Source organism: Triturus cristatus, chromosome 9 (assembly GCF_964204655.1).
Source record: "Triturus cristatus chromosome 9, aTriCri1.1, whole genome shotgun sequence".
Classification (NCBI taxonomy): domain Eukaryota; kingdom Metazoa; phylum Chordata; class Amphibia; order Caudata; family Salamandridae; genus Triturus; species Triturus cristatus.
Window position 1 is genome coordinate 1,280,496,453 of NC_140592.1, and position 26,313 is coordinate 1,280,522,765.

General features: G+C 51.4%; 1 protein-coding gene across 2 annotated transcripts in view; it reads right to left on the minus strand.

The window, feature by feature from the left end:
• The window catches only part of SLC25A21 (solute carrier family 25 member 21), a 957,302-nt gene that overhangs the window by 134,081 nt on the left and 796,908 nt on the right, over positions 1 to 26,313 (minus strand). For both annotated transcript variants that reach the window (XM_085627462.1, XM_085627461.1), the window contains exon 5: positions 6,581 to 6,647. In XM_085627462.1, coding sequence (XP_085483588.1) covers positions 6,581 to 6,647 — 67 coding nt within the window. The remainder of the gene's footprint in view (positions 1 to 6,580; positions 6,648 to 26,313) is intronic.

Here is a 26,313-nt window from a genome sequence, read left to right on the forward strand (position 1 = left end):
CAGCCACACTCGCCCATACAGCTACTCACACACCTACTTATTCACCTATTGTTGGAAGGCGTCCCCCGGGGAGGCTGCGGAATGTGTTCCTGACCACCCTGAGGCCCACCCTTCCCAAAACCAGGCCGAGCAAGAGCAGGGAGGCCCTTCCTGGAAGGGTCTCGTACCTAGGATCGCACACGCTGCGCTTACTCTCTTCTTCGGATAGAGGGACACCACACAGTAAGTCGTTGTAAGAGAATATACTTTTATCGATGGTTATCAGGGATCTTTATGATCCGGCAGGCAGGTGCAGAATGAATGCCACAAGCGGCAGCGATCTTGTGATGAGGGGTAAGGGGTAGCGGGACAGTCTTTCAATCAGTGTCTCTGCGAGGTATCCGGCGCCCAGCTCTCAATCCTCGAGCTGAGGGGATGTTGCTTCTCTCGGCGATCTCTGCCGATTCTCTTGGAGGAGCGGGCCGCGAGTCACTCAGCAGGCACCGGAGGTTCTTAGTTCAGGGAGCCGCGACGGTGTCAGCAGGGCTCAGATGGTTCAGAGTTCGGGGAGCCGCGACCGCGTCAGCAGGGCTCAGATGGTTCAGAGTTCGGGGAGCCGCGACAGCGTCAGCAGGGCTCAGATGGTTCAGAGTTCGGGGAGCCGCGACAGCGTCAGCAGGGCTCAGATGGTTCAGAGTTCGGGGAGCCGCGACCGCGACAGCGCCAGCAGGGCTCAGATGGTTCGGGGTTCGGGTAGCGTTCTTCTGTTCGGGGAGCGATCGAGCCGCGACCAAGTCCGCAGGCTCTCGTCAGTCCAGGTCTTCTCTGCCTCCCGTCCCTTCAGCACCCCTTGTTATACTCCCCCTCTTCTTTGAAGTCCGGAGTCCTCGCAGAGAGGGGTCTGGTGCCTGGGGGTGGTGTGTCGGGGTTTTCCCGTCGCTCGGCCCTTTGATCTGTTCAGGTGTGTCCGGGAGGGACTCCAGACGCCCAGCAGGCGAGGCGCCCGCTCACCGGGGGCCTGGTGGTCGATCGAAACCTCCCTCGGGGAAGAGACCAGAGGTGTGACAGGGTCGGCGCCTCTCGGTCTGGTCTGGGTTGGGGGGGTTTCGCTCTCCCTCGGCCAGGCATGCGTGTTGGGGATATGGTCGGCCCTCGGGATGTTGGTCCACGGGAGCCGGAAGGTCGTGTCCACGAGGTTCGGCGTGGTTGTAGTGTACTTTGCTGGTCGGGAGGGCCCACGCCACGAGGCCGGTCTCACACCTATAAAGCCACTCATACACCAACTTACTCACCAGTCTCTCAACATAGCCACTCACTCACCCATACAAGCCCTCACATACTCATTCACACACCCACACAACCACTTAAATACCCATTCACACATCCATACAAGAACTCACATATCCACTCACTCACCCATAAAGCCACTCACACAATCACTCTCCAATACAGACACTGTGGGCCCGATTCACAGAAGTAATCTGAGACAGAATCCTAAACTTACTACTTTTGGTATTCACAGAAGGCATTTAGTAGTGGTAAAGTTAGGATTTTGTCTTAAATCTGTCCTAAGTTTGTCTCAAGTTTATCTTAAGTTTATCTTAAGTCAAACTTAAGACAAAATCCTAACTTTACTACTATTAAATGCCTTCTGTGAATACCAAAAGTAGTAAATTTAGGATTTTGTCTCAGATTACTTCTGTGAATCGGCCCCTGGCACATCAACTCACTTAACCACCCACCACTCAAACAGCCACTCACTCATCCATACAGCCACTTAAACACCCAGTTACTCACTTATAATACAATTAATACACCCACTCACTCACTGATAGTCACTCACACAGCCACACACTCACCCATACAGGCCACTCACACAGCCACTCACTCACCAATACAGCCACTCACTCACCCACACACCTACTCACACACCCACTTATTCACCGATACAGCCACTCACACATCAATACAGCCACTCACACCCACTCACCCAGTTACACAGTCACTCACATAACATATGTTAGAAGTAGTTTCCCTCATTAGTGGTACACCTAATGTACTAATTTAACTTTTGTAGTAGATTGGTATATTTGTTTAACAATCAAACTCTTAGAAAAGACTTACACTCGCTGGATGATGTAATCAGTGATGTCATTTGAGATGTCATCAATGATGTCACTGACCATGTCATGAGTGATGTAATATGTGAGGTCATAAGCAGTGCATTGTGGGGGCATAAGTTAAAGTTAGCTGAGGTAACTATAACTGCTGAATTTCAGTGGTTTTGTATGAGTGAAGTCTGGGCCTAACTATAACGTCCCTGGAACCTTTGTTTTTTTCAATATATATGTATATATATACATTTATACTGAAATTCAGCTGATTGCTACACGAGCGCTGGTCGCGCTATCATCTAGCTCGGACAACTGGTCTTTTTATCTCCCTTTTGCCCATCTTTGTTTATTTTGGTTTTTTAACCCCTGCTTTTACTGCCGCTATATTGGGCTTGCTGTCCTCTTACCTGCATTTAAATCAGGAAAACACACCGCCATTTGGTGGGTCCGGGTTCCGGGGCGGATTTCTTTTGCGGGCGCCATCTTTGGTTGGGCTGAGTGTGTGTGGGCGCGGGCGCCATCTTGGAGCGTCCCGACGCTCGAGTGGATGTGGGAGACGCCTATTTAAGGTGGACTCGTTTTTCAGGCTCTCTGCTGATTGCTACACGAGCGCTGGTCGCGCTATCATCTAGCTCGGACAACTGGTCTTTTTATCTCCCTTTTGCCCATCTTTGTTTATTTTGGTTTTTTAACCCCTGCTTTTACTGCCGCTATATTGGGCTTGCTGTCCTCTTACCTGCATTTAAATCAGGAAAACACACCGCCATTTGGTGGGTCCGGGTTCCGGGGCGGATTTCTTTTGCGGGCGCCATCTTTGGTTGGGCTGAGTGTGTGTGGGCGCGGGCGCCATCTTGGAGCGTCCCGACGCTCGAGTGGATGTGGGAGACGCCTATTTAAGGCGGACTCGTCCGCGCAGCGGTATCGCGCAGCGGGACGCCGTTCGCTTAGCCGGAGTCGTGCCAGAGTCCTGCCCGTCTGCGCCCGTCAGCGTCCCGGAGGCGTTTGAGGCGACGGGCAGGACGCGGCCATTCGGCTCGAGTTAGCTTGCTTTTTTGAGCACTATGCTACACTACTCGGGTCCGGAACTTTGGTCTTGGCAGCACACAAATGGTTTCGGCCGGACGGTTTTTCCTGCTCGCCACAAGGGCAAGCATTGCTGCCCTGAGTGTGGCTGGCGCCCGCAGAAACATCTTGGCGATGCGCCACAGAAGGCGGCGGTTTGCGCTAAACATCTGGGCCTACTGCTCAACACTCGATCTTTGGGCCGGCACGCTCTGGATGTTTTTGATTTGCTAGAGTCAGAAAAACCCCTGTTCCTAATGCTCACCGAGACGTGGCTCGGCGAGGCGTCCAACCCAGATATTGCCACTGCTATCCCGCCCGAGTATAACATGTTCAGGCAGGATAGGCCGAAGGGGCGTGGAGGTGGGGTGGCATTAATAGTCAACAAAATGGTCTCGTGTACCATCATTCCATCGGACGCGATCAAGGATTGCGAATCCCTTGCCTTCGCCATTGTCCTTTCATCACACCAATCGATGAAGGGTCTTCTAGTCTATCGGCCGCCAGGGCCCATGGGCTCTTTTTTTGAAGAGCTCCAGTCGGTGACCTCTTCTTTGTTACTTACATCAGAACATTGCATTGTTGCCGGGGACTTCAACGTCCATATGGACGTGGAAACGGATCCCGATGCGTTGAAAATGTTGGAGGTCACAGCCCCTATGGGCCTGGTTCCCTATCATGTTGGGCCGACCCATGAGAAGGGACATACCCTGGATTTGACCTTCTATACGACCCCTATAGAGATGTTGGCCCCCACCCAGGTGCTTTGGTCTGACCACAGGCTGGTGAGATTTTATCTCTCAGATGCTGGGAAGCCTGCCGGTGTCCCCCGGCAGACTGCCGTGGGATTCAGGCCACTTCACCGGATTACTCCGGAACTGTTGGCACAGTCCTGCGCCGATCACCCCTGTGCCTTAACCGGGAACTTAGAGGAGGATGTGGAGCGTTTGCAGGTCTGGCTCTCAGAGAGGCTCAATGATCTTGCTCCTCTGAGACCCCTCCGCAAACCCGAAAAAGGTGCTTCTGCCCCTTGGTTTACGGAAGCATTGGCGGCCTCTCGTCGGCAATGCAAGGTAGCGGAAAGAGCATGGCGCGTGAAATACGACGCGACGGCGAAACTCACCTACAGGTCTCTGGCGAAAGCGTACCATCGGAACATCCTCGCGGAGAAGAAGGCTTATTTTGCTAGAAAAATTGAAGCCGCTTCCAACTCCTGTAAGGAGCTTTTCGCCATTGTGCGGGAGTTTACAGCCTCTCGCGCAGCGCCTGCCCAGACCCCCCCTCCTGCGCCTTGGGTCAGGGCGATTGCGGACTTTTTCACCTCTAAGATCCAGCGGATCCAGGACTCCTTCCTTGTGTTGGATCCTGAGGTACCAGGTCGGGCGGAGAATGCCGCTGTTACCCGTCCGAACGCCGGTGTGGCCTTGGCAGCTTTCCCTCCTCTCTCGCTGACAGCTTCATTTGACCTGATGGTGGGACTAAAGTCAGGTTCCCCTCGGGATGCCTGCCCCGCAAAATTTCTGGCTAAAATGGCAGCTGTCATTAATCCACTCGTGAACCCCCTGTTGAACTGTTCTCTTGCACAGGGTGTGGTTCCCCAGTCCTGGAAGCAGGCAATGATTATTCCCCTGCTTAAAAAGCCTGGTCTGGATGTGGAGGTGTTAGCGAATTATAGACCTATCTCGCTCCTGCCGGCTTTGGCGAAGGTCATTGAAAAGCACGTGCAGAAGGTGCTTACCGATTACTTGGAGGCCCACGACCTACTGCACCCTACACAGTCGGGTTTCCGCGCCAATCTTAGCACCGAAACAGCCCTCCTGGAAGTCTCGGAGGCGATAAAGGAGGTGCTGGATTCGGGTGGGAGAGCGATGTTGGTGATGTTAGACCTGTCGGCGGCCTTTGACACCGTCCCTCATGAGGGTCTGCTCGCTAGACTCTCAGAGATTGGTCTTCGAGGGACGGTGCTCCAGTGGTTTCGATCTTTCCTGGCAGGCCGTCGACAATCGGTCTGGGCTTCTGCTTGCTCCGCCGAGATGTCGCCATTGGGTGTAGGAGTTCCTCAGGGCTCTGTCCTGAGCCCAACTCTATTTAATATCTTCATGACCCCTCTGGCGGCCCTGGCGGAGTCTTTCGGGGCCCAGATCGTTTCTTACGCCGATGACACCCAGCTCCTCTTCACCTGTGAGAGGGGTGCGGACTTCGATGGAGGTAGGATCCAGGGTTGCCTTGAGGCTGTGTTTCAGTGGTTCCATCATAACAGCCTCAAGTGCAACTCGGATAAATCCGAGGTCCTCTTTTTTGGGTGCAGATCGGACCCGGATTGGAAAGTGTGGTGGCCTGAGAACATGTTTCCACCAGCAAGTTCGTCCCAGGTAGCGAAAAACCTTGGGATTAAGATCGACAATGGCCTCACACTACGCTCGCAGGTAATCGGTCTCACAGGCACCTGCTTTGGCTTACTCCGGATGCTCCGCAAGTTCCTTCCCTTGTTATCGGAGGAACACAGGAAGATCACGGTGCAGGCGATGATAGGCTCGAGAATAGACTATTCCAACGTCCTCTATCTCGGCCTGCCAGAATACCTGCTTCAACGATTACAGGTTGTTCAGAATTCGGCAGCACGTGCTATTTTTGGACTATCTCGCCGTGCCAGAGCCTCGGGCCTTTTGGAGGCTCTGCACTGGCTTCCTGTCCGGAAGCGGATAGTTTTTAAAACTCTCACCCTGGCACACAAAGCCTTGCACACATCTGGAGCAAAATATCTTCAGAAAAGGCTGTCCTTTTACCGTCCTGCCAGATCGCTTAGGTCTGAAGCCTTGTTTCTTGCTGCGGTGCCCCGCGTGAAGAGAGCTGGCATCGGTGGCCGCTCCTTTAAATTATTAGCGCCTCAGCTGTGGAACAAATTGCCTGTGTCCCTGCGCAGCTCCCCTAACCTGTTGGCCTTTAGGAAGGGGCTTAAAACTTGGCTTTTCACTTCTTAGTTTCAGGTCCTATCCGGTTTCCTCTTTTTCTGTTTTTGTTCATTTTTCCTGTTGTGTTTTGAGATTAGTATGCAATTCAAAGCGTCGGGACACTCTTTTGAGTAGCCGCACGCTATACAAAAAACCTGTATAACATAACATAACATAACATAACAGTTATTGCAAGTAAATATAACTTGCACCTCCGCCAAGCACGGTGTTCCCATCAATAATTTTAAAGCAAATATGGCAGCGATATATCAATGATGTCATAGAAGATGAGTGATGTCATATCTGGGGTAATTAGCGGTGCGTGGTGAGGGCGTGAGTAATAGTTACCTAAGGGCATGAGTTATAGTTTCTTGAGATGACGGTACCTGCTGAGTTTCTATGGTTCTGTGGGTGTAAAATCTGAACCCAACTATAACAGCGAGTTGCACGGTCCTTCCCGTCTCAGCGCCTTACCTTCACAGCTCGCTTTGGGGTCTCTGCCAGGATCGGAGGGAGGATTCCTTTGTAGAAACCAAATATCCTATGAAAGGAATGAAGACATGTCAGTGGAACAGAACTTAACCATTGAAATTATAGAAAGAAAGTGGAAATGATTTATTTGCAAACCAGTGAAGAGAAGGGATTGGCAGGTTGGGCACTGGGTTGGATTTTACAGACTTTGTAGACTAAGGAGGAGATTACAGGGTGTGCACAGAAGGAGACATAACAGACTCTGGACATCGAGGGTGACATTACAGCGAGGGTGAAGGGGGAGGGGCCACCGGCAATTCAACAGCGACAGAGTTAGCATTAAACACCTGAACACAGGAAGGATGCTGCGCAGCTCCGGGGCCCGTGCTCTCACCTTGAAACACAGTCAAGCATTGGCTAATCCCTGCTGGCATAGGTTACTTTTAAATAGGACCACGGTATAGTGAGCAGAAAGTGCACTAGTGGCGCGAACCTCAGATGTCACTCACGCGTGGGCTGCAGTGCGCATTTACACCCCCACGTGAGTGGCCTCGGCACTGCACTGATGCCATGAACTGCTTTACACCCTTATGCTGCAGCCACCACATGCCAACGTAAACTCTTCTGAAAGATTGAAAAGGCAACCTCTGATGTCAGCTGAGGCAGCGACAGGGGGGCTGTGGCGCTCACAAGGCAGTAGTGCATAATGCGTGTGCAACGACACACTATTCAGTGAAAAGCTTGCGGACAGTAGCAGCAGCTGCTAAGCTTCCGCTCACGCGGTTCACTGGGTGTGCCCTCGCACCCAGGCGCGCAACACCCATTGGGCTCACCGGGCTTCAGCCCCCCCCCCCCCCCCCCCCATGGTGGCCTCATGTGTGTCAGCCCGGCTGAGACAGCCTCGCGGGCTGGCGTCCGTCTAATTGCAGCGGCACCCGAGTACTTCACAGGTCTTTAAAAGACCATTTACTCGTTAATGAGGCTTTTGTTTTGGTTTCACCCCTTCTTACAGCCACTCTGCCTATGGCTGGAAGACTTAGCCCCCCCCCCCCCCGAAATCTTTTTCAGCCCCCCCCGAAATTTGGCTCTAGTTGCCCACCTGTCGCACCTGAGGTGAGGTTTTCAGGTTCCAGCGCACTCAGATAAAATTGCACTGGTTTGTTAGTTTTTGAGGATCATTGCGCACCTCCCATTGCCCCCCCATCCCCCGCCCGCGTCTTAGTGAACACTTAGCCAGGGGACGTCTGCAGGAGGGCGTTCCCGTGCGTCCTGCCTCGCCTCGGAGCTTGCCTCATTGGTCTTATTGGGGGGGGTGTGAAGGGGGGAGGAGGGGACTCCCGCCCCAGGCGGCACGAGTTTTGGGGGCGACGGCCGCCCCCGCTCTTACCTGCTGCCTCGGGGCACCAATAGCGAGTAACCCCCCCTCCTCTTCAATGCGTTTTGCCGCGGGATGGAGAAAACTTGCCCCCCCTCCCCCATCGGCTCTTCACTGCAGCAGTGCTGGGGCATCAAAAAAACTTTATTCGGAGTCATTTCTATCGATCGATGAAAGTACAACGGATCCACATAGGTACTTTGGATAAAATATACATCACACACAAATAAAACTCATTCAATGAATTGTTAAAACTTCATGCATACGAGTCATCTTTTCTTCTTAAAGTTTTAAAAAGAGTTATCCGTCTAAAATCACCTGTCCATCAACTTCGTGGGATAAGTTGTCCAGAATGTCCTTCTTTTTATAGCCCCGGCTTATAAATCCAGCAGCAGCTCGACATATCAAGAGGACATATAACATTCATGGCGTCGCTACAAAAGAAAGGTTTATTTGCCATAAAGATTGGCCGTAAACACATTCGCCTTAAATCTCGATAAAACGTGCAGGACAGCTTAGCATCGTGCACCGAGTGGTTTTCCACCCCATGGGCCCCTGTGAGCTATTTTCTGCGCATAAAATCTACATGACCCCCCTGGCGAACATCGCACGCAAACACGGACTCGACCTTATATCATACGCCGACGACACCCAGCTCATCTTATCCCTCACTAACAACCCCACATCAGCTAGGACCAGACTACATGAAGGCATGAAGGAAGTGGCGAACTGGATGACAGACAGCCGTCTGAAACTGAACACAGACAAAACGGAGGTCCTCATCCTCGGCCCCACTCCCACCGCATGGGATGACTCCTGGTGGCCCCCCGCCCTAGGCAGCACTCCCCAACCCACCGACCACGCGCGCAACCTCGGCTTCATCCTGGACTCTTCCCTCACCATGACCAGACAGGTGAACTCGGTGACCTCGGCATGTTTCAACACCCTCCGCATGCTCCGCAAGATCTTCCGCTGGATCCCCACTGACACCAGGAAGACCGTCACCCACGCCCTCGTCACCAGCCGCTTGGACTACGGGAACACCCTGTACGCCGGCATCACCACCAAGCTGCAGAGGAAACTCCAACGGATCCAGAACGCTGCCGCAAGACTCATCCTGGACATCCCTCGCCACCACCACATCTCCGGACACCTGAAAAAACTCCATTGGCTACCCGTCAACAAGCGGATCACCTTCCGACTACTCACCCACGCACACAAAGCCCTTCACAACCTCGGACCCAAACTCATCAACAACCGCGTCTCCTTCTACACTCCCCCGCGCACTCTGCGCTCCACCGGACAGGCCCTGGCAGCCGTACTCCGCATCCGCAAAGCCACCGCCGGAGGTAGATCCTTCTCTTTTCTAGCAGCGAAGACCTGGAACTCTCTGCCCAGCCACCTTCGCGCCATACCTGACCACCTCTCCTTCAGAAGGCAGCTCAAGACCTGGCTCTTCGAGCACTGACCCCCCCCACCCCCCTCCCAGCGCCTTGAGACCCTTGATGGGTGAGTAGCACGCTTTATAAATGCGATTGATTGATTGATTGATTGATTGATTGATTGATTGATAAAATGGGCACGCCAGCAGTTCACGGACAGGACCCAATCGTAGCCTCGTCAGGTGACATCTGTCCTGGGTAACTTTCCCTCGATACTCAGGTAGACCAGAGCGCGTTATACTAGTCATGTGTCTTGACACATCTGATTTTTTCTCTTCTCTACTGGCTCTTTCGTTACTTTGTTTGTTCCTATAGATCTTTTTAATTACATTTTCAACATATTGCAGTATTCCAGTGGATTTTGTCACTGCTAAATCTTTGTCAATGTCCTTCAGTGGCTTATCCATATACGCTAGCCATGGGATTTTATTAAAATGCTCCAGTGCTAAACAATCCTTAGTTATGTCCCTGGTAAACCTTGTTCCCTCCGTGCACCGAATGTTATGGCAAGATCATAAGGCTCTGGTTTGTATTAGATCGGCTACATATGGGCCATCCAATTTGTTGTGTAGGAGATATAGGGATGTAGACTTTGGTACCAGGGCCATAACACAGGCCCCCGCAGCCCCTGCAGTGCGGGGGCCCCTGAGCTGCAGGTGCCCCCCTAAGCTCAGTGCTTAGGCCCAATATCTCCAGATTAATTTCAGAACGGGGCCCCTCCATGTGCGTGGCAGGGGGGCCCTCTCAACTTTCGTTACGCCGCTGCTTGGTACTGCCAGTATAGGACAGAAAAAGGAGTTTTCACAGGATTGTAGTATATTACACTGGTGTGGCCCCACACTACAGAACCATTGGTTGCTACCGATGAGTATTTGCTGCCATATACTTACAGCATCTCATGTATAGGTCTGCTTCCTATCTTATTACAAAATCTAAAAATACCCCCCATGGCTCGGATTAGTTTAAGTCTTGTCTGGTCGGTATGAGGGCCCCGATTACTATTAGAGGAGAATCGAATGCCCAGATAGGAGAAGCTTTGGACTTCAGTCGGCTTATGTTCCCTCACACGATGGACATTTTTCTTAGCGCTACCCCATCCGTAGACCATCACGACCGTTTTAGTAAGATTTAACTTGAGGTCTTTGTGCTGCATGTATGAGGCGAAAGCTTCGACCACTTGTAGTCCGTTTGCAGTTCTAGGTATTAAGACTGCATCGTCTGCCTACAGGAGCAGAGGGGTTGGGCGGGAGCCTACTTTCGGGACATCAGTTTTCAGTCCTTGGAGGGTTCCGTCTAGCCCATTAATATATGATAAAAAGACGAGGTCTGCAATGACCCAGCCTTGTCTTACTCCCATGGACACATTAAAGCTTGGGGTGCACTCCCCTCCTGTACCTCACTCTAGATGTTAGCCTTGCGTAAAGCTGTGATAGAAATGAAACAGTCACCTGGGACGCCCGTATCAGTCATCGCTTACCACAACTTAGCGTGGTTTACACAATCGAAGGCAGAGCTTAGGTCTGCGAAGCATACAGGAATGCGTTCTTCCATGGCCAGCGTACATTTACCAGAAATGAGATTCAAATGTATGCACGGTCCTACTGTCCCCATCTCCCTCCTGAATCCATATGGAGAATCTGTCACGGTGTCACTGTCAGTAGCCCACGCCGTCGTCTCCCAAGGACTATTCGCCCCGTGATCTTCACTGATGAATCTAGGACGGATACGGGCGGTAGCATCTCACATCCCCCCCATGGCCATTGTTAAAAATGGGGGCCATTATCATGCCATCAGTCCATGTGTCAGGTACGCGGCCTTCAGCGGCTGCGTTGCAGACCTGAGTTAATATGGTTTTTGTATGCATCGGCGGGCCCCCATTGGGCCTTTCCCTGCTTCACATTGGTAATTGCCGACGCTTCCTCCTTGAGCCCCGTCTGTTGTAGGGGTAGGGTGACCAACTGGCATTGGTGCAAATTCAGGACGGTGAGTGTAAAAATTCAGGACAAAGGGTCAAAATTCAGGACACAAATTCAGGACAGGATGTCAAAATTCAGGACAAAACTTCAGTACAATAGGTAAGTTTTACAGACACATCAGAGGAGGTCGCACAATAGTATATAAGTAAGCCCAGCCATAGCCAAACATATTCAACCATTTGCAAACCTATCCATCATGTATCCTTCCATCTATCATTTCACTCATCCATCCCTTCATCCATCCTTTCACTCATCCATCCATCCATCTACCCTTTCACCTCATCTACCCTTTCACCCTATCCATCTGTACACTCATCCATCCACTCTTCTACCCATCCATCCACTCATCCATCCAACCATTTACCCTTTTACCCATCCAGCCATCCTTTCACTTACTCATCCATCCACCCAGTCACTCATCCATCCACCCTTTCAGTCATCCATCCATCCTCCCTTTCTCTCTCCATCAACCCTTTCACTTAGCCATCCTTCCTTCCATCCATCCACCCACCCATCCATCTACTCATCCACTCATGAATCCATCCATTGACCCTATCACTCATCCATCCTTTCTCTCATCCATTTATCCTTTCACTCCTGCACTCATCTATTCATCCTTTTGTCCACCTACCCTCCCTTTCACTCACTCATCCATCCTTACATCCACCCTTTCACTCATCCGTCCATCCATTCACCCTTGCACTTATCAATTCATCAATCCATCCATCATTTCACTCATCCATCCACTCACTCATCCACCTTTTCACTCATCCACCCTTTTACCCATCCAGCTACCCTTCCACCCATACATCCAGCTATTTACCTTTTCTCTCATCCATCCTTCCACTCACTAATCAATGCATCCATCCTCTATCATTATCCATCTATTCAATCTTTCATTCATCCATTCACCCTTTCACTAATTCATCCAGCAATCCACCCATCCCTTCACTTACTCACTCGCTCACCTTTTCATATTAATTTTGAGCTGAGACTTTTTGAGAAGAGGCCCATCAAGAACTTCACCCTCGCTGCAGGAGCCATTCCAGGACTGGGACAGAAGCCGCCCAGGGCAGAGACAGGAATCACCACAGGCAGGGCCGAACTGGCCATAGCGGGCACCGGGCAATCCCCCGGTGCGCTGCACGGGTGAGGGCCTGTTTGGGCCACTGGGGTCCGTTTTTGTTACAGGGCCGTTTTTGAAGCATAGCTGCAAAATCGGACTTGTAACAAAATTGGCCAAAAACTGGCCCTGGCAAAGAGCTCAGCGGCACCCCCAACCTCCTGCGGGGGTAAGGGAAGGGGGGCAGCCGAGCACTTTGCCAGGGCCGGTTTTGGTTTCCAATCCGGCCCTGACCACAGGGGGGTACAGGAGCCATCACAGGGGATGGGGGAACAGGAGCCACCACATGGGGGGACAGGAGCCATCACTGCGGGGGGGCAGGAGCCATCACAGGAGCGGGAACAGGATCCACCAGGGTGGGCACAGGGGTGGGCATGCAGTATTCTAGTATCATCTTGGTCTCTGCCAGGGTAGTGTAGGGATCCTCACCCCCTCCTGGACAAGACACCGAGACCACAGGCTCTCTTTCTAAAATGTTAGTTTTGCCATCCCCCACTGTGATGTACAGTACTTAAAGGAGATACTCCAAGAGAACTGATTTAACTGATTGTCCTCCATACTTTGTTAATCAGTGTGGGTGCGATTGTGCCATTTCTTTGTTTTATTACATTATAGACTGCACGTTTGAAGAACCGAGGTTTGCTTACAATTTAGTGACAGTAACAAAGCTCTGTAAAGAGAACCACGTGCTGCCTAGGTGTAATCAGGGCCGGTTCTAGGATGTTTGGGGCCCTGGGCAGAAAGGGAATGTGTGAGGCCCCTCTAGATTGCAGCATGACACATTCAGGGCTGTTTGCATCTGAATAGATGCCCCTGATCCTGAAGCTGCAGCCCCTCCCTCCCAGTCACCTTCAAGCACCTCTTAACAGCTCATCAAGGGCAGAAGGTGTGAGGGTCGCCATCCCGCTGAGCCTCTCCAATGCTGCTGGGATCTGAGCTTTGGTCCTGCACCGGAGTCTGTTACACCGACCTCAACTGCATCGGAGTCAAGCAGGGAGGTGGGTGGAAGCTGTGCCGGCTTTAGGGTGGTGCGACCGGTGCCCGGTTAAAATTATGGACAAATTGCGTCCGTTAAAGAATCCTTCACGGACAACGGACAGGCGGCCGAAATTACGGACTGCCCGTGAAATTTACGGACGGTTGGTCACCCTATGTAGGGGCATTGGAGCGGTGAAGACTGAGTCTCCTTTGCTGTTAGCGGAAGGATTCAAGTTTCCATGGAGATGTGCCGGCCAATCATTCGGGGCAATAACGGATTCAAATGATGGGGCCCTGCTCTTCTCCCCACATCGCGAGTTTACCAGCTCCCAAAATAAGGTGGAGTCGCTGGTGTCCGCCGCCCGGTCAGTTTGGACCAAGCCTGCTCTTGTGCCTCCATTTTCCTTCTTTTTAAAGCCTGATCATGTATTGATCCATTTCGCTTGATTTCTAGCCGATCTCTAGGGTTGTGTGTAAGGTTCTATTTCATTCTTGTCTGGCCCGAAGCAGTCGTGATCAAACCCTCCTTTTGTCCGCCTCTTATTCACAGAGGCATCTTTTCTTGGGTTCGAGGCGAGCGCCATTGTCATTTTATCAGATGCGTCCACAGCCTATCAGCAGAGGAGTTAAGTCAGTGCAGATAGAGGCTTCCTCTGCTGTCTTTGGCCACCTTGTGCAACACGCTGCCTCCATTTCTCCCGGACCCTTCTACGCTGCTGCGGTTTTCCCACCCACACTTAGCAACAGTAGTTTGTCCTATTTCTTTTAACGTTTATGGACAGGGTCAGGGAAGCGCGATCGCTAGATCCAGTGAATTCAATCAGGAATGGCCCATCGTGTTTCAGACCTTTGGTAGACACTCTAGTGTGGTCAATACATGTTAAGTTACCGCTCCCCTGGAAGGCTGTTCTTGATAATTCACCCTCTGCCTCGCTGGACACTAAAGCTTCAAGATTATAGTCACGCAGGAGGTCATGAATCACCCGTAACTATCCTGTGGTAATGGGTTGGTGAATCGCAGTCACCTCGGTGGATCCGCAAACACTCATCCCTGGATATCTGCAGACGCAGGTATTGAAACCCCCACCCACATACATGTGTATTCATGGTCCATCCCCTTTGTACTTCCCCTGCTCCGCCACAACCTTACACCGGGAGGCGTTAAAGATATTACAATAGATCACTACAATAAAGGGTCGATCTTTGCCCATTGCTGGGAGCGCCCCTTGGCAGTAAGGGGACCCGTAGTGGATAAGGATCGCCCGCCTCCCTTCGCTCCCCAGATGCCGAGGGTGTGGCCCTCAATGTATGGATCTTGGGTGAGCCTTGGCTCCCGGAGACACCGTCAGTGTGATGACTTAGCGCCATCGAGCCACTCCTGATCCTTATCGATCACTCTTTTGGTTCGATCACCGATGTTATTCCCCCGCTCTTCGGGCTTCTCACCCTGTCGTCGGCTTCTAACCCTCCACGTACATTCGGCCAATCCTGGGAGCCGAGGCTACAAAGCGGGGCGTATTGATTCGTACAGGCTACTGTTGGACCCTTAGTAAATGTGTATACAGAATGAGGCCTCGGCAAATGCAGGGGGAGATTTATTGAGGAAAAGTGTGTGAGCAAATACAGGAGGAAGTTTGCAGAAGAAACCTGAGGGGACGGCGACCGCTCGCCCGTCTCGACTGCTCATATATTGTTGTCTGGACTGAACCTTCTTAAGGGAGGATCCTCCCGACCCAGGGTGTCGGAAATGAATAACTATACAGTCCCGGGACCCAGTTCACCTGTAGGCCCCGCCCAGTTCATCTGAAGTCAGACTTTTCTCCGACAGTGCATCAGCCACAATCACATCCCTCGAACTGTAGCTGCGGCTGAAGCAGGACCAGACCCAGGACCAGAACCAGGACCAGACCCAGGACCAGAACCAGGACCAGACCCAGCACCAGACCCAGGACCAGACGGCCACTCCAGGACTCAAAGCGCCCACGGCAGCACGGGGCAGTCTCTGCAGGGTGGAGGACAGCCCGATGCTCCGGTCCTCAATGACATCAGTCTTTAGTCATTTGAACTTTGATTAGAGTCTGGTTTCTACTTATTGTTCAAAGTGACTGTTCCTTTTTGTTGATAGGACAAGTCAGGGCTTTAATTGGGCCGGGTCCTGCCGGTGCTCTGCACCAGCAGTTCTAAAAAGCAGCTGCTGAGGCGGGTCCTTATGGGGCTCTCCGTTTCTGCCCTCACCCTCAGGATGAAACAGAAACAATCTCACCTCAGCAGCAGCACCAGTCTTCACTGCCTTTGGTGTAGCTTCAAAGAGACTCGTTACAGTTCTTTTAAAGACTGATCAGGTCAGATCTGAAGCATTTTCTATATTATATACAACAAAGCCATAGTTCTTGCTTGTTCATCTTATGCAACTAAAAACCATTGACAAAGCCAGTCGTCTTGGCTTGCTGTAGGTGTAATGTTGCTTGTAGTATTATATATTGATTATAGTGTATTACATATCTATATTGTCTGTGCCCATCTGCGACCGGCCCTCGACCATCTCCAGGGACCCTGGTCCTCCGACCCGCCTCAGATACGACTCAGCCCAGGAGGAGGCATCGCCATCATCCACAAAAGCACACTCCGCATGACAACCACCGGCCCGGACGACACTACGACCCTCATGGAACATCTCCACTTCCAGATCCAGACCAATTGTAAAATGATCCACCGCAGAACCCTCATCTACAGGCTGCCCAGCCACCGCGCTCCTTTCCCCAAAACCATTGCTGACCTCATCGCACCCCACGCCCACACCTCCACTGGCTACATCCTACTTGGAGACCTAAACTTCCACCTGGACAACCACGACAACCCCAACACCACCACCCTCCTAAATAACCTTGCAACAGAGGACTGAAGCAACTGGTCACCGCCCCCACGCACTCAGCGGACACACATTCGTCCCCGTCTTCACAGAAGGAAATAGCGTCTCCTACAGCCACACCACCGAACTCCTCTGGACAGACTACCACTGCATTCACTTTTCCTTCAGAAAAGCCACCGCACACAAGCACGCCCACTGCCTCCCCTGTAGAAGCTGGAAAAAGGTCACAGAAGACCAGCTCACCTCTGCCCTCATCAGCAACCCACCTCCAACAACGCCAGACGGCAACACCATGGCAAGCTACCTCCACTGTTGGATCACCAAATGTGCCGACACACTTGCTCCCCTCCAGAAAGACACAGGACGACACAACAAGAAAGCACACTGGTTCACCCCTGCACTCCAAGAATCCAAGCACTCCTGCCGATGACTTGAAAAAACATGGAGGACCACCAGAACCCCAGAAACACGCACCGCCTAGAGAGCAGCGACCACAACACACCACCAACTCATCAAATCCACAAGGAAGAAATTCCTCCAGGACAGAATCTTCACCAACGCCCACAATACCAAAGGACTTGTTAAACCACTGATGACGTTCTTCCCGGATATTTTAAGCTTTACCCTGCCACCTGGTGTGGTGTTGGGAGCCAATCGGTGTGTTTTTGGTGTGGTGTTTGGAGCTTGATGGCGCACTGTCAGGAAATCCCTGGGGAATGGAACCCTCAGATCCCTACCGATATTGACGCTTTGACACTCCTTCGTGTGCAGGACTGGAGTGGCCCCTTTAATTCTACCTGGAACCACTGGCAGGAGGAGTCAGGAGGGATGACGACTACCCACCTATCAGGAAGTCCCGCCGAGGTGAAAGGGGAGGATCATGGAAGTGGAAGCGCGCCAGCCGGAGGAACCAGAAGTGAAGCCGACGAGAAGGAGCAGAAACCCGAAGAACAGCAACGGGATCCCAGGAGCATGAATGTCCAGGAGTCCAACCAGAGAAGCTGGGAAGCGGATCAACACCAGGAGGCCAACAACCCCACGCGCCGCCTGCCACTCTGCAGGAGGAGTGTGGCTGGAGCAGGTACGTCGGCGTATACGGGGTTTCTCTATTACACGGAGAGGGAACGGGTAGCACTTTGTGGGTGGGCACTGGGTTCTGTTGCCGGAACATGTTGTGGCGGGCCTCGGTGAACCCTCACACTCCCCCCACGCCCCCCTGAAAAACAGTGGCTCACAGTACTTTCCGCTGACCAGTGGTTTCTTTCTTTTCTTTTTGTTGCTTTGGGACAGTCCCTGTCAGAGCAAAGGAGAACGGGCCCCTCCGCGAGTACTTGCAAGCTTTCACGGAAGTGCCCAAGGATAGAGACATTTGATATCTCCACAGCAGGAACCAGTAGTCCTTACTATCATTTTCTTTATGACAATAAAAACCTGTTAATCCAACCATTACGGCCTACTCCTTACTTTAAGAACCCAGTGGATAGACTCACCCCTAGGGGCACGTGACACGCACGCTGCAGTGTTTGTGGTGTGGTGTGGGAGCAGGATGGCACACAGTGTGGTGTGTTTTTTGTGTGGTGTTGGGAGTTGGATGGCACACAGTGCAGTGTGTTTTCTTGTGGTGTTGGGAGCTGGGTGGCACTCGGTGCAGTGTGTTTGTGGTGTTTGGAGCTGGATAGCACACGGTGCAGTGTGTTTGTGGTGTGGTATTCGGCGCTGGATGGCACACAGTGCAGTGTGTTTGTGGTGCTGGGAGCTGGATGGCACACAGTGCAGTGTGTTTTGGGTGTGGTGCTGGGACCTGGATGGCACACAGTGCAGTGTGTTTGTGGTGTGTGTTGGGCACTGGGTGGCACACAGTGCAGTGTGTTTATGCTGTGGTGTTGGGTGCTGGATGGCACAAAGTGCAGTGTGTTTGTGGTGTTGTATTGGGCGCTGTATGGCACACAGTGCAGTGTGTGTGGTGTGGTGTTGGGCGCTGGGTGGCACACAGTACAGTGTGTGTTTTCTTGTGGTATTGGGAATTGAATGGCACACAGTGCAGTGCGTTTGTGGTGTGGTATTGGGTGCTGAATGGCACACAGTGCAGTGTGATTGTGGCGTGTTGGTGGGAGCTGGATGGCACACAGTGCATTGTGTTTTTGGTGTGGTGCGGGAAAGGGGATGGCACACAATGCAGTGTGTTTTCTTGTGGTGTGGCGCTGGATGGCACACAGTGCAGTGTGTTTGTGGTGTGGTATTGGGCACTGAATGGCACACAGTGCTGTGTGTTTTTGGTGTGTGTTGGGGGCTGGGTGACGCAGAGTGACGCAGAGTGCAGTGTATTTGTGGTGTGGTGAAGGGGCTCGATAGCACACAGTGCAGTGTATTTTCTTGTGTTATTGGGCGCTGGCTAGCACAGAGTGCAGTGTGTTTGTGGTGAGGTGTTGGGTGCTGGGTGGCACACAGTGCAGTGTGTTTGTGGTGTTGGGAGCTGGGTGGCACATGGTGCAGGGTGTTTTTTGTGGTGCTGGAGGGCACACAGTGCAGTGTGTTTGTGGTGAGGTGTTGGGTGCTGGGTGGCACACAGTGCAGTGTGTTTGTGGTGTTGGGAGCTGGGTGGCACATGGTGCAGGGTGTTTTTTGTGGTGCTGGGAGCTGGAGGGCACACAGTGCAGTGTGTTTGTGGTGTGGTGTTGGGAGCTGGGTGGCACACGGTGTAGTGTGTTTTTTGTGGTGGTGGGAGCTGGAGGGCACACAGTGCAGTGTGTTTGTGGTGTGATGTTGGGAGCTGGGTGGCACATGTAGGAGAGTGGGATCTGCTTCTTATAGTTACCCCCACTTTTAGACTGACTGGGATCCTGCTATTCAGGACCCCAGTCTATCTGCTTTCTCGTCTAAATTGATTGCATGTACTTTAGTTCCACTCCAGATTGGATACTGGGGTACCCTTATCAGTCCCTAGTATATGGTACACCAGGTACCCAGGGCATGAGTACCTCGGAGGCCTCCCAAGGGCTGAAGCATGTATTATGCCACCCCTGAGAGTCCATTCAAAATAGCACCACAGGTCTGCTACTGCAGCCTGTGTAAGGTATTGCATGCACCCCTTACTTAAATATAGGTTGCCAATATCTATTCTAAATCACTGCACATATAAACCTATCAGTCACCCCTATGGCAGGCCTTATCAATCCTGAAGGCAGGGTGCTCGGTTTTCTGTGAGAGGGTGCCCCTGCATGAGCAGAGCCCCTCTGTAGCCTTCGGAACCATTTTCCGGTGTTGTCTGTGATGCAGCCAACCATATATATTTAAGTGCATTATAACCTCGCGTTAAATGCTAACTTTAAAACGGCTGCTTAGAAACATGTTGTGGTTGGTGTCAAACACCTTGGAATCATACCTCCCTGCCAGTAACTGGAGGGGGAGGTATGATTCCACACTTCTAGAGGGACTTATGTGAAACACCGGTACACCCGGTACCAGCTTTCTCGACCTGGGCATCACAAAATGGATGCTGCCAGCCACAGACACAAGTCTGCCCTCCTGCTGCTGAGCCGAGCTCGAGCAGAGGAAGGCCTGACAATAGGTTTCCTGTCACAGGGAGGTGTGACCACCTCCCAGACAGGCTTTAGTGTATTGGGGCTGGGTGAGTGCACTCTGAGAGTGCCAGAAAGTCTGCACTGGGTGCACATTTGGTGTCCCTGTGCATAGTCCAGCTCAAATTACAGGAGCCATTTGCTCCTGCTCTAGCGCGAAACTGGACATAGGACATGGGTGTAGACACCCCTCTGTCCTGACTCTTCCATAGGTGGGTCCCCAGAGTTTGTCCAACCCCTTCTTTGGGTATAAAGTGGGTACCCTGACTACAGGACTTTAGATTTTACTTAAACTAAACTCTTCAAGCAGAAACCACGTACTTTGACGTCTACACTTTGCTGGACGACAGAAAATCTCCCTTGGAGTAAAGGAGCTACTACCCTGCAGCAGCAGGCACCTTAACGCATCTGACCGGTTTGCATCTCCCGAACTCCTGAGGACTTCAAAGATTTCTGCAACACAGGAGGTGGATTCCCGAGCGTCCCTGAGGTTTATCTGACCTCTCAGCAATCCTGAGAAGAGTATACCTCATGGGGACCGTGCAACCCGAACCCCTATGCACCGTGTACTTTTTCAGCAGCATATGCTTTTTAGCAACCCCTGAGGCTGTGCTTTGAGCCACGTGTAGTCCTGACCCGAGCAGTATTTCCACCGAAGATTTCCGGCCTACACTCCAGTAGTGTTTCGTGGGCTGTAATTTCGTGTTCAGCTCGAGGTCCCGTTGCGATCCCTGGTCCGTCGACCTGTGGGTCCCTGTGAAGGAAACTTTGAATTTCCTTGGTCTTCCCCAGTTGCTCTAGACGTGCCCTGACTCTCCATTGCTTGGAGAGTCCCCAGGACCTTGCTGGTCCTCACCGTAGCTTGTTTCCTCTGCCCACGTGAGTTGCCGTTCCCAAGGCTTGTTGGTGTTTAATCCGGACACTGACCACCCAGTACTCGCCATCCTTCGTGGGACAGCTCACCTCCGAACTTTGGTCGTCGTCGACGTCTCCTGGTCCCCATGGCTGCAGAGTCAATCATCCTATCTTCTCACCTGAAGCACCCGACATTGGTGGGCATTCGTCTACCGAGCCCCTGGTCACCCTGAAGTGACCCAGACTCTGTCCCCTCTGCTTTCAGGTTCTCCTCATCTTGGATCCAGGCTTGGATCCCACCGGACACTTTTCATCCTCCCGGCAGCAGCACTTCTTCGCATCACGTCATTGAAAACGACGAGGGTTTCTGACACCAATTGACCCCTATGCACCCGGCTTATCTTGGATAGGTAACACGGGTACCTCAGTACTCACAAGGGTGCTGTCCTTATAACCTTCTATGTTCCAAAGGGTTTGCTTGAAGTAATCTCCGAAGTGTCCTTAAATTGTAATTTTCCAAACGCGACTTTCCTATAGAGTTGTACGGAGCACGCATCTGTGTTCCCACACTGCACCCATCCTCCGTGGGCCCACTGTGTCACTCCTCTGGGTGGTTCCTTGGGGTCCCAGCGATTCTACGTGCTCTAGGCACTGTGTCTAGTGAAATCGTAGTTGTTATACCATTAATTTAGTATATGGTTAGGTCTCCCCCTGGAGCCCGCTGTGTATTGTGCTATTTACTGTCGTTCTAGTGCTTTAATATTGTGTGCCTTGTTCTCTAATCTCATAAAGAGGTTAGCAGAGAGTCTTTAGTAATAAATACATATATTTTAAATATATACCTGGTGTGGTTGTCTTTTCATTCAAGAGATTATAGACTGGTAAAACAAGCTGCTTTACATTCCTTCGAGACTTAGCCTGAAGCCTGCTCTCCATAGCTACCACTAGGATAGCTTTCAATAAAGGTGGTCTTTAACCTATTCATCAATAGGGGTTGATTGGACTGGTACAAGGTGCCCACTTTAACTAGTGGATAGCACATACCAGGCCAACTTCTCACAGCAGACAGTGCAGTGTTTTTTCTTGTGGTGTAGGGAGCTGCATGGCCCACAGTGCAGTGTGTTTGTGGTGTGGTGCTGGGAGCTGGGTGGCACACAGTGCAGTGTGTTTTCTTGTGGTGTTTGAAGATGGATGGCACACAGTGCAGTGTGTTTGTGGTGTGGTGCTGGGTGGCACACAGTGCAGTGTGTTTTCTTGTGGTGTATGAAGCTGGGTTGCACACAGTGCAGTGTGTATGTGGTGTTTGGAGCTGGGTGGCACACATTGCAGTGTGTTTGTGGTGTGGTGTTGGGAGCTGGGTTGCACACACTGCAGTGTGTGTGGTGTGGTGTTTAAGCTGGATGGCACACAGTGCAGTGTCTTTTCTTTTGGTTTTGGGAGCTGGATGGCACACAGTGCAGTTTGTTTGTGGTGTGGCGCTGGGTGGCACACAGTACAGTCTGTTTTAGGGTGTTGGGAGCAGTGCGTTTTTGGTTTGGTGTTGGGTGCTGGGTGGCACACAGTGCAGTGTGTTTGTTGTGTGTGTTGGGCGCTGGGTGGCACAAAGTGCAGTGTGTTTGTGGTGTGGTGTTAGAAGCTGGAGGGATATGGGCCTCAGACGTGCTGTAGGCGCTGATCGACCTTTAAGACCACGGAAACCTACCTCCTGTGTTGCAAAATTCATTGGAGTCCGGCGGGAGCTTCGGAGATGCAAAACGGACAGATGCGTCTTTGGTGCCTGCCTTGCAGGGGAGTAACTCCTTTACTCCAAGGGAGATTCTTCAGTCATCGAGTTCAATGTAGATCGTCGAAGTTCCAGGATTTAGTATCAGAGTTTCGTCCAGGTGTAGTCTAAAGTTCTGTAGTTAGGGGTTCTTTCTTTATACCCACGGAAGGGGTTGGACATACTCTGGGGACCCACCAATGGGAGGGTAAGGAAAGAGGGGTGGCGACACCCATTTCCTTTGTCCAGTTTCACGCCAGAGCAGGTGCTAGTAGCCCCTGCAACCGGTCTGAACTGGACTATGCACAGGGACAACAAATGTGCCCCCAGTGCTGAACTTCAAAGCACTCTTGGAGTGCACCCACCCAGCCCCAATACACTAAAGCCTGTCTGGGAGGTGGTGACACCTCCCTATGACAGGAAACCTATTGTCCAGGCCTCCCCTGCCGGAGTTTTGTCCATCAGCCTCAGCAGGAGGGCAGACTCGTGTCTGTGGCTGGCAGCATCCATTCTGGTACCAGGTATACCGGTGCTGTCATGTCTCTCCCTCTAGAAGGGTGGGATCATACTCCCACACCGGTTACTGGTGTGGGGGTATGATTCCAAGGTGTTTGACACCAAACACAACATGTTTCCGTGCAGCCATCCCAAAGTTAGCATTAACCGTTTGGTTATAATGCACTTAAGAGTATATGGTTTGGCTGCATCACAAACAACCCCGGAATTAAGGTTCCGAAGGCTGCAGAAGGGCTCTGCTCATGCATGGGCACCCTCTCACATAAAACCCAGCACCCTGCCTTCAGGATTAGTAAGGCCTGCCATAGGGGTGACTGAAAGGTTTATATGTGCAGTGATATGGAGAGATATAGTGAACCTATATCTCAGTAAGGGGGGCATGCACCACCTTACCCAGGCTGCAGTAGCCGTCCTGTGGTGTCATATTGGAAGGCTTCCCAGGGGTGGCATAATACATGCTGCAGCCCCTGGTAGGCCTCTGGGGTACCTGTGCCCTGTGTACATAGTATACCATACACTAGGGACTTATAAGTGTACCTCAGAATCCAATCTGGAGTGTACCTAAAGTACTGGAAATCATTTTAGAGAGGAAGCAGCTAGGCTGGGGTCCTGATTAGCAGGGCCCCAGCCAGACTAAAGTAGAAAAACAGTGAAATATCAGCAAAAAGTGGGGGTAACTATAAGAAGCAGATCCTAGTCATCTACACAACCCTCCCTCCCCAAACGTAAGGACATTAAACTAACCTTGACCAGTTGAGTCTTCATGTTCTAAGTGGAAATATCTGGACAGTCCATCTGCATTGGCATGGTTACTCCCAGGTCTATGTTCCAAGTTTGGGTTTTCACCCTTCATCTGATTTAGCCATAAGAGGGGCTTATGGTCTGTCTGAACAATGAAGTGAGTGCCAAACAAGTATGGCCTCAACTTCTTCAGAGCCCAAACCACAGCAAAGGCCTCCCTCTCAATGGCTGACCAACGATTCTCTCTGAGGGTCAGCCTTCTGCTAATAAAAGCTACTGGCTGATCCTGACCTTCATCATTCAATTGTGATAACACAGCCCCAACCCCCAACTCCGATGCATCTGTTTGAACAATGAATTCTTTGGAGTAGTTAGGACTTTGCAGAATGGGAGCAGTGCACATGTTTACCACAAAGAGCCGCTCCTAGTGTGATAACCCAAACGAGTTACAAGAACGTCGTAAGTGTGGGCATCTCACAAAAAGTTACGGACTGGTCTCACACACCACCTGGTGTCATGCTTCATCATTGACCAGTCCTCGCCCTCTAAAACCTTCGTTTGATAGAGGGCGGGCATGCACTTGACGACAAAGATGCACTTTCTAAATGACTGAGTGGGGGCCCGTGAAATTGTGAGTGAGGTTAAAAATCATTATAGTAATCAGAGGTAATTTTAATGTGACTGAAAACTATATGATATTAAAATGTGACGGTGAATGGGGTAATTAGTGTCCCCTAACCGTCTTGTGGGAGGTCAACATGTTTCTGCCGGAGTGGCCCTGTTGGGTCCATGGCATTCATCAGGACCTAATTATAAATGGGGGCTCCGTTCTTACCAAGTGCTGGTAAGACGCTACCACTGAGTGAGTGTAGCGAAGGCCACACTTCACTTCATAGAATGCTTCCAATGGTGAAGCCTATGAGACAAAAAATATGTGAGAAACAAAGGTTAGTTGGAACTCGTTGGGTCGGACGTACCTGTAAAGAAAAAAGGAAATACAATGCATGCATTGATATCTAGGAGTGAAAAAAGTGTATGTGACTTTGTGACACTCTATTTGTGTACGCATTTGTGAAACTTTGAGGCTGGAGGCAGACAATGCTGCCGCCAATCTTACTCTAATCAGATAGACAACTTGTCCCAAGGGGGGATGGGGGACGGGGGTAATCCACTGTTGGTCACTTCTGTAGGAGAAAAACATAGAACCGAGGGCTCCATCAAAACGTACCGAAGAATTACTGCACAGACAGAGTAATAAGTCTATACAAAAGAACTCTTATTGAGCAAATTTAAATGGAAGACATAGAAGACACACAGTCGGTATTGTTGGTTAGTTGTTTGGGTGGGAATACACACTCATATGCACGCACGCTCATTAGTCTCTCGAAACACCCATACTCTTACTGTGACACAAGGTGGAAAGCTCCTTTGTCCTTAGCGTCCGCTCGATCCTCCCGATTGTGAGAAATGGAAGGAGCGGGCGCCGTCTTATATATGAAGTTCGATTGTATTAATTGGTCAATTGACCGCTAAACATATTCAGGTGCGGGATTCCCGGTGTCGGAAGAGCGCCGAGCCTGTGTTAAAGATGTCGGTTCAAGGCGTGATTGAGAGAAAGGGCCCCATTCGTGGTGTGTCAAACGTCCTTCTGCAATTGGAGGAGGCACTGCGAGGCGGAGGCCCGTGATCGGGAGGCGGAGTAGTGAGGGGAAGGGAGCCCGATCATTGGACGCGCCCATGCCTGCCCGCAGGATTCCGTGTGACAAGAAATCCTGTAGGCGGTGAGGCTGGCCCAACAAAGAATGTGATAGGCTGGCTCGCTGTTGGGTGGAATTCTGCACGTTTTCGCCAGCGCAGTTATGAAGTGCTCTCGTTATGTGCCCAAGCGTCTGTTGTCAAGGGTTGGCATGGAGACGCTGTGTAGGACAGCGTAAACCAAGATGTACTATAGGTGGCCTAACCAGGAACGTGATTAACTGGCACGATATTGGGCCGAGTGTTGCATGTTTTCCGCCCGCACAGTTGTGGAGAGCTATCGTTATGTGCCCGAAAGTCTGTTGTAATGAGGTGGCACGGAGGCGCTATGCAAAGTTGTGAATGAGGCGCCGAGCGCAGAGGCAGCTGATGAAAGTGTGACTCACAATTTAGTTAGTTAGTTCACATGCCTCGCTGCCGGGGTGAATATTTGTCCTACTAGCTGTTCGTGTTTTGTTTATAAACGGCGCCGTGCACCTGTAAGTGTTGCAATAAAACAAACCGAACACCTCCCCAGATATTCAGGGGATGTATCACCCGTGTTACATGTGGTTGGCCCTGCGCAAAACGCCTACTACATTTGTGAGGAGGAATGTCGCAAAGATAAGCGGCTATGGTGTTGGGGTATGTTCATAAGCATCCAACCGAACTGTTGTGTTGTATGTCAAAGGGGTTAGCTTGGGCAAAAGAATAAAGGCATATGGTATGGCTTTATAGTTATATTATCAAAAGGGCTTATACCAAATTCATATCCTCTTTCTTTATT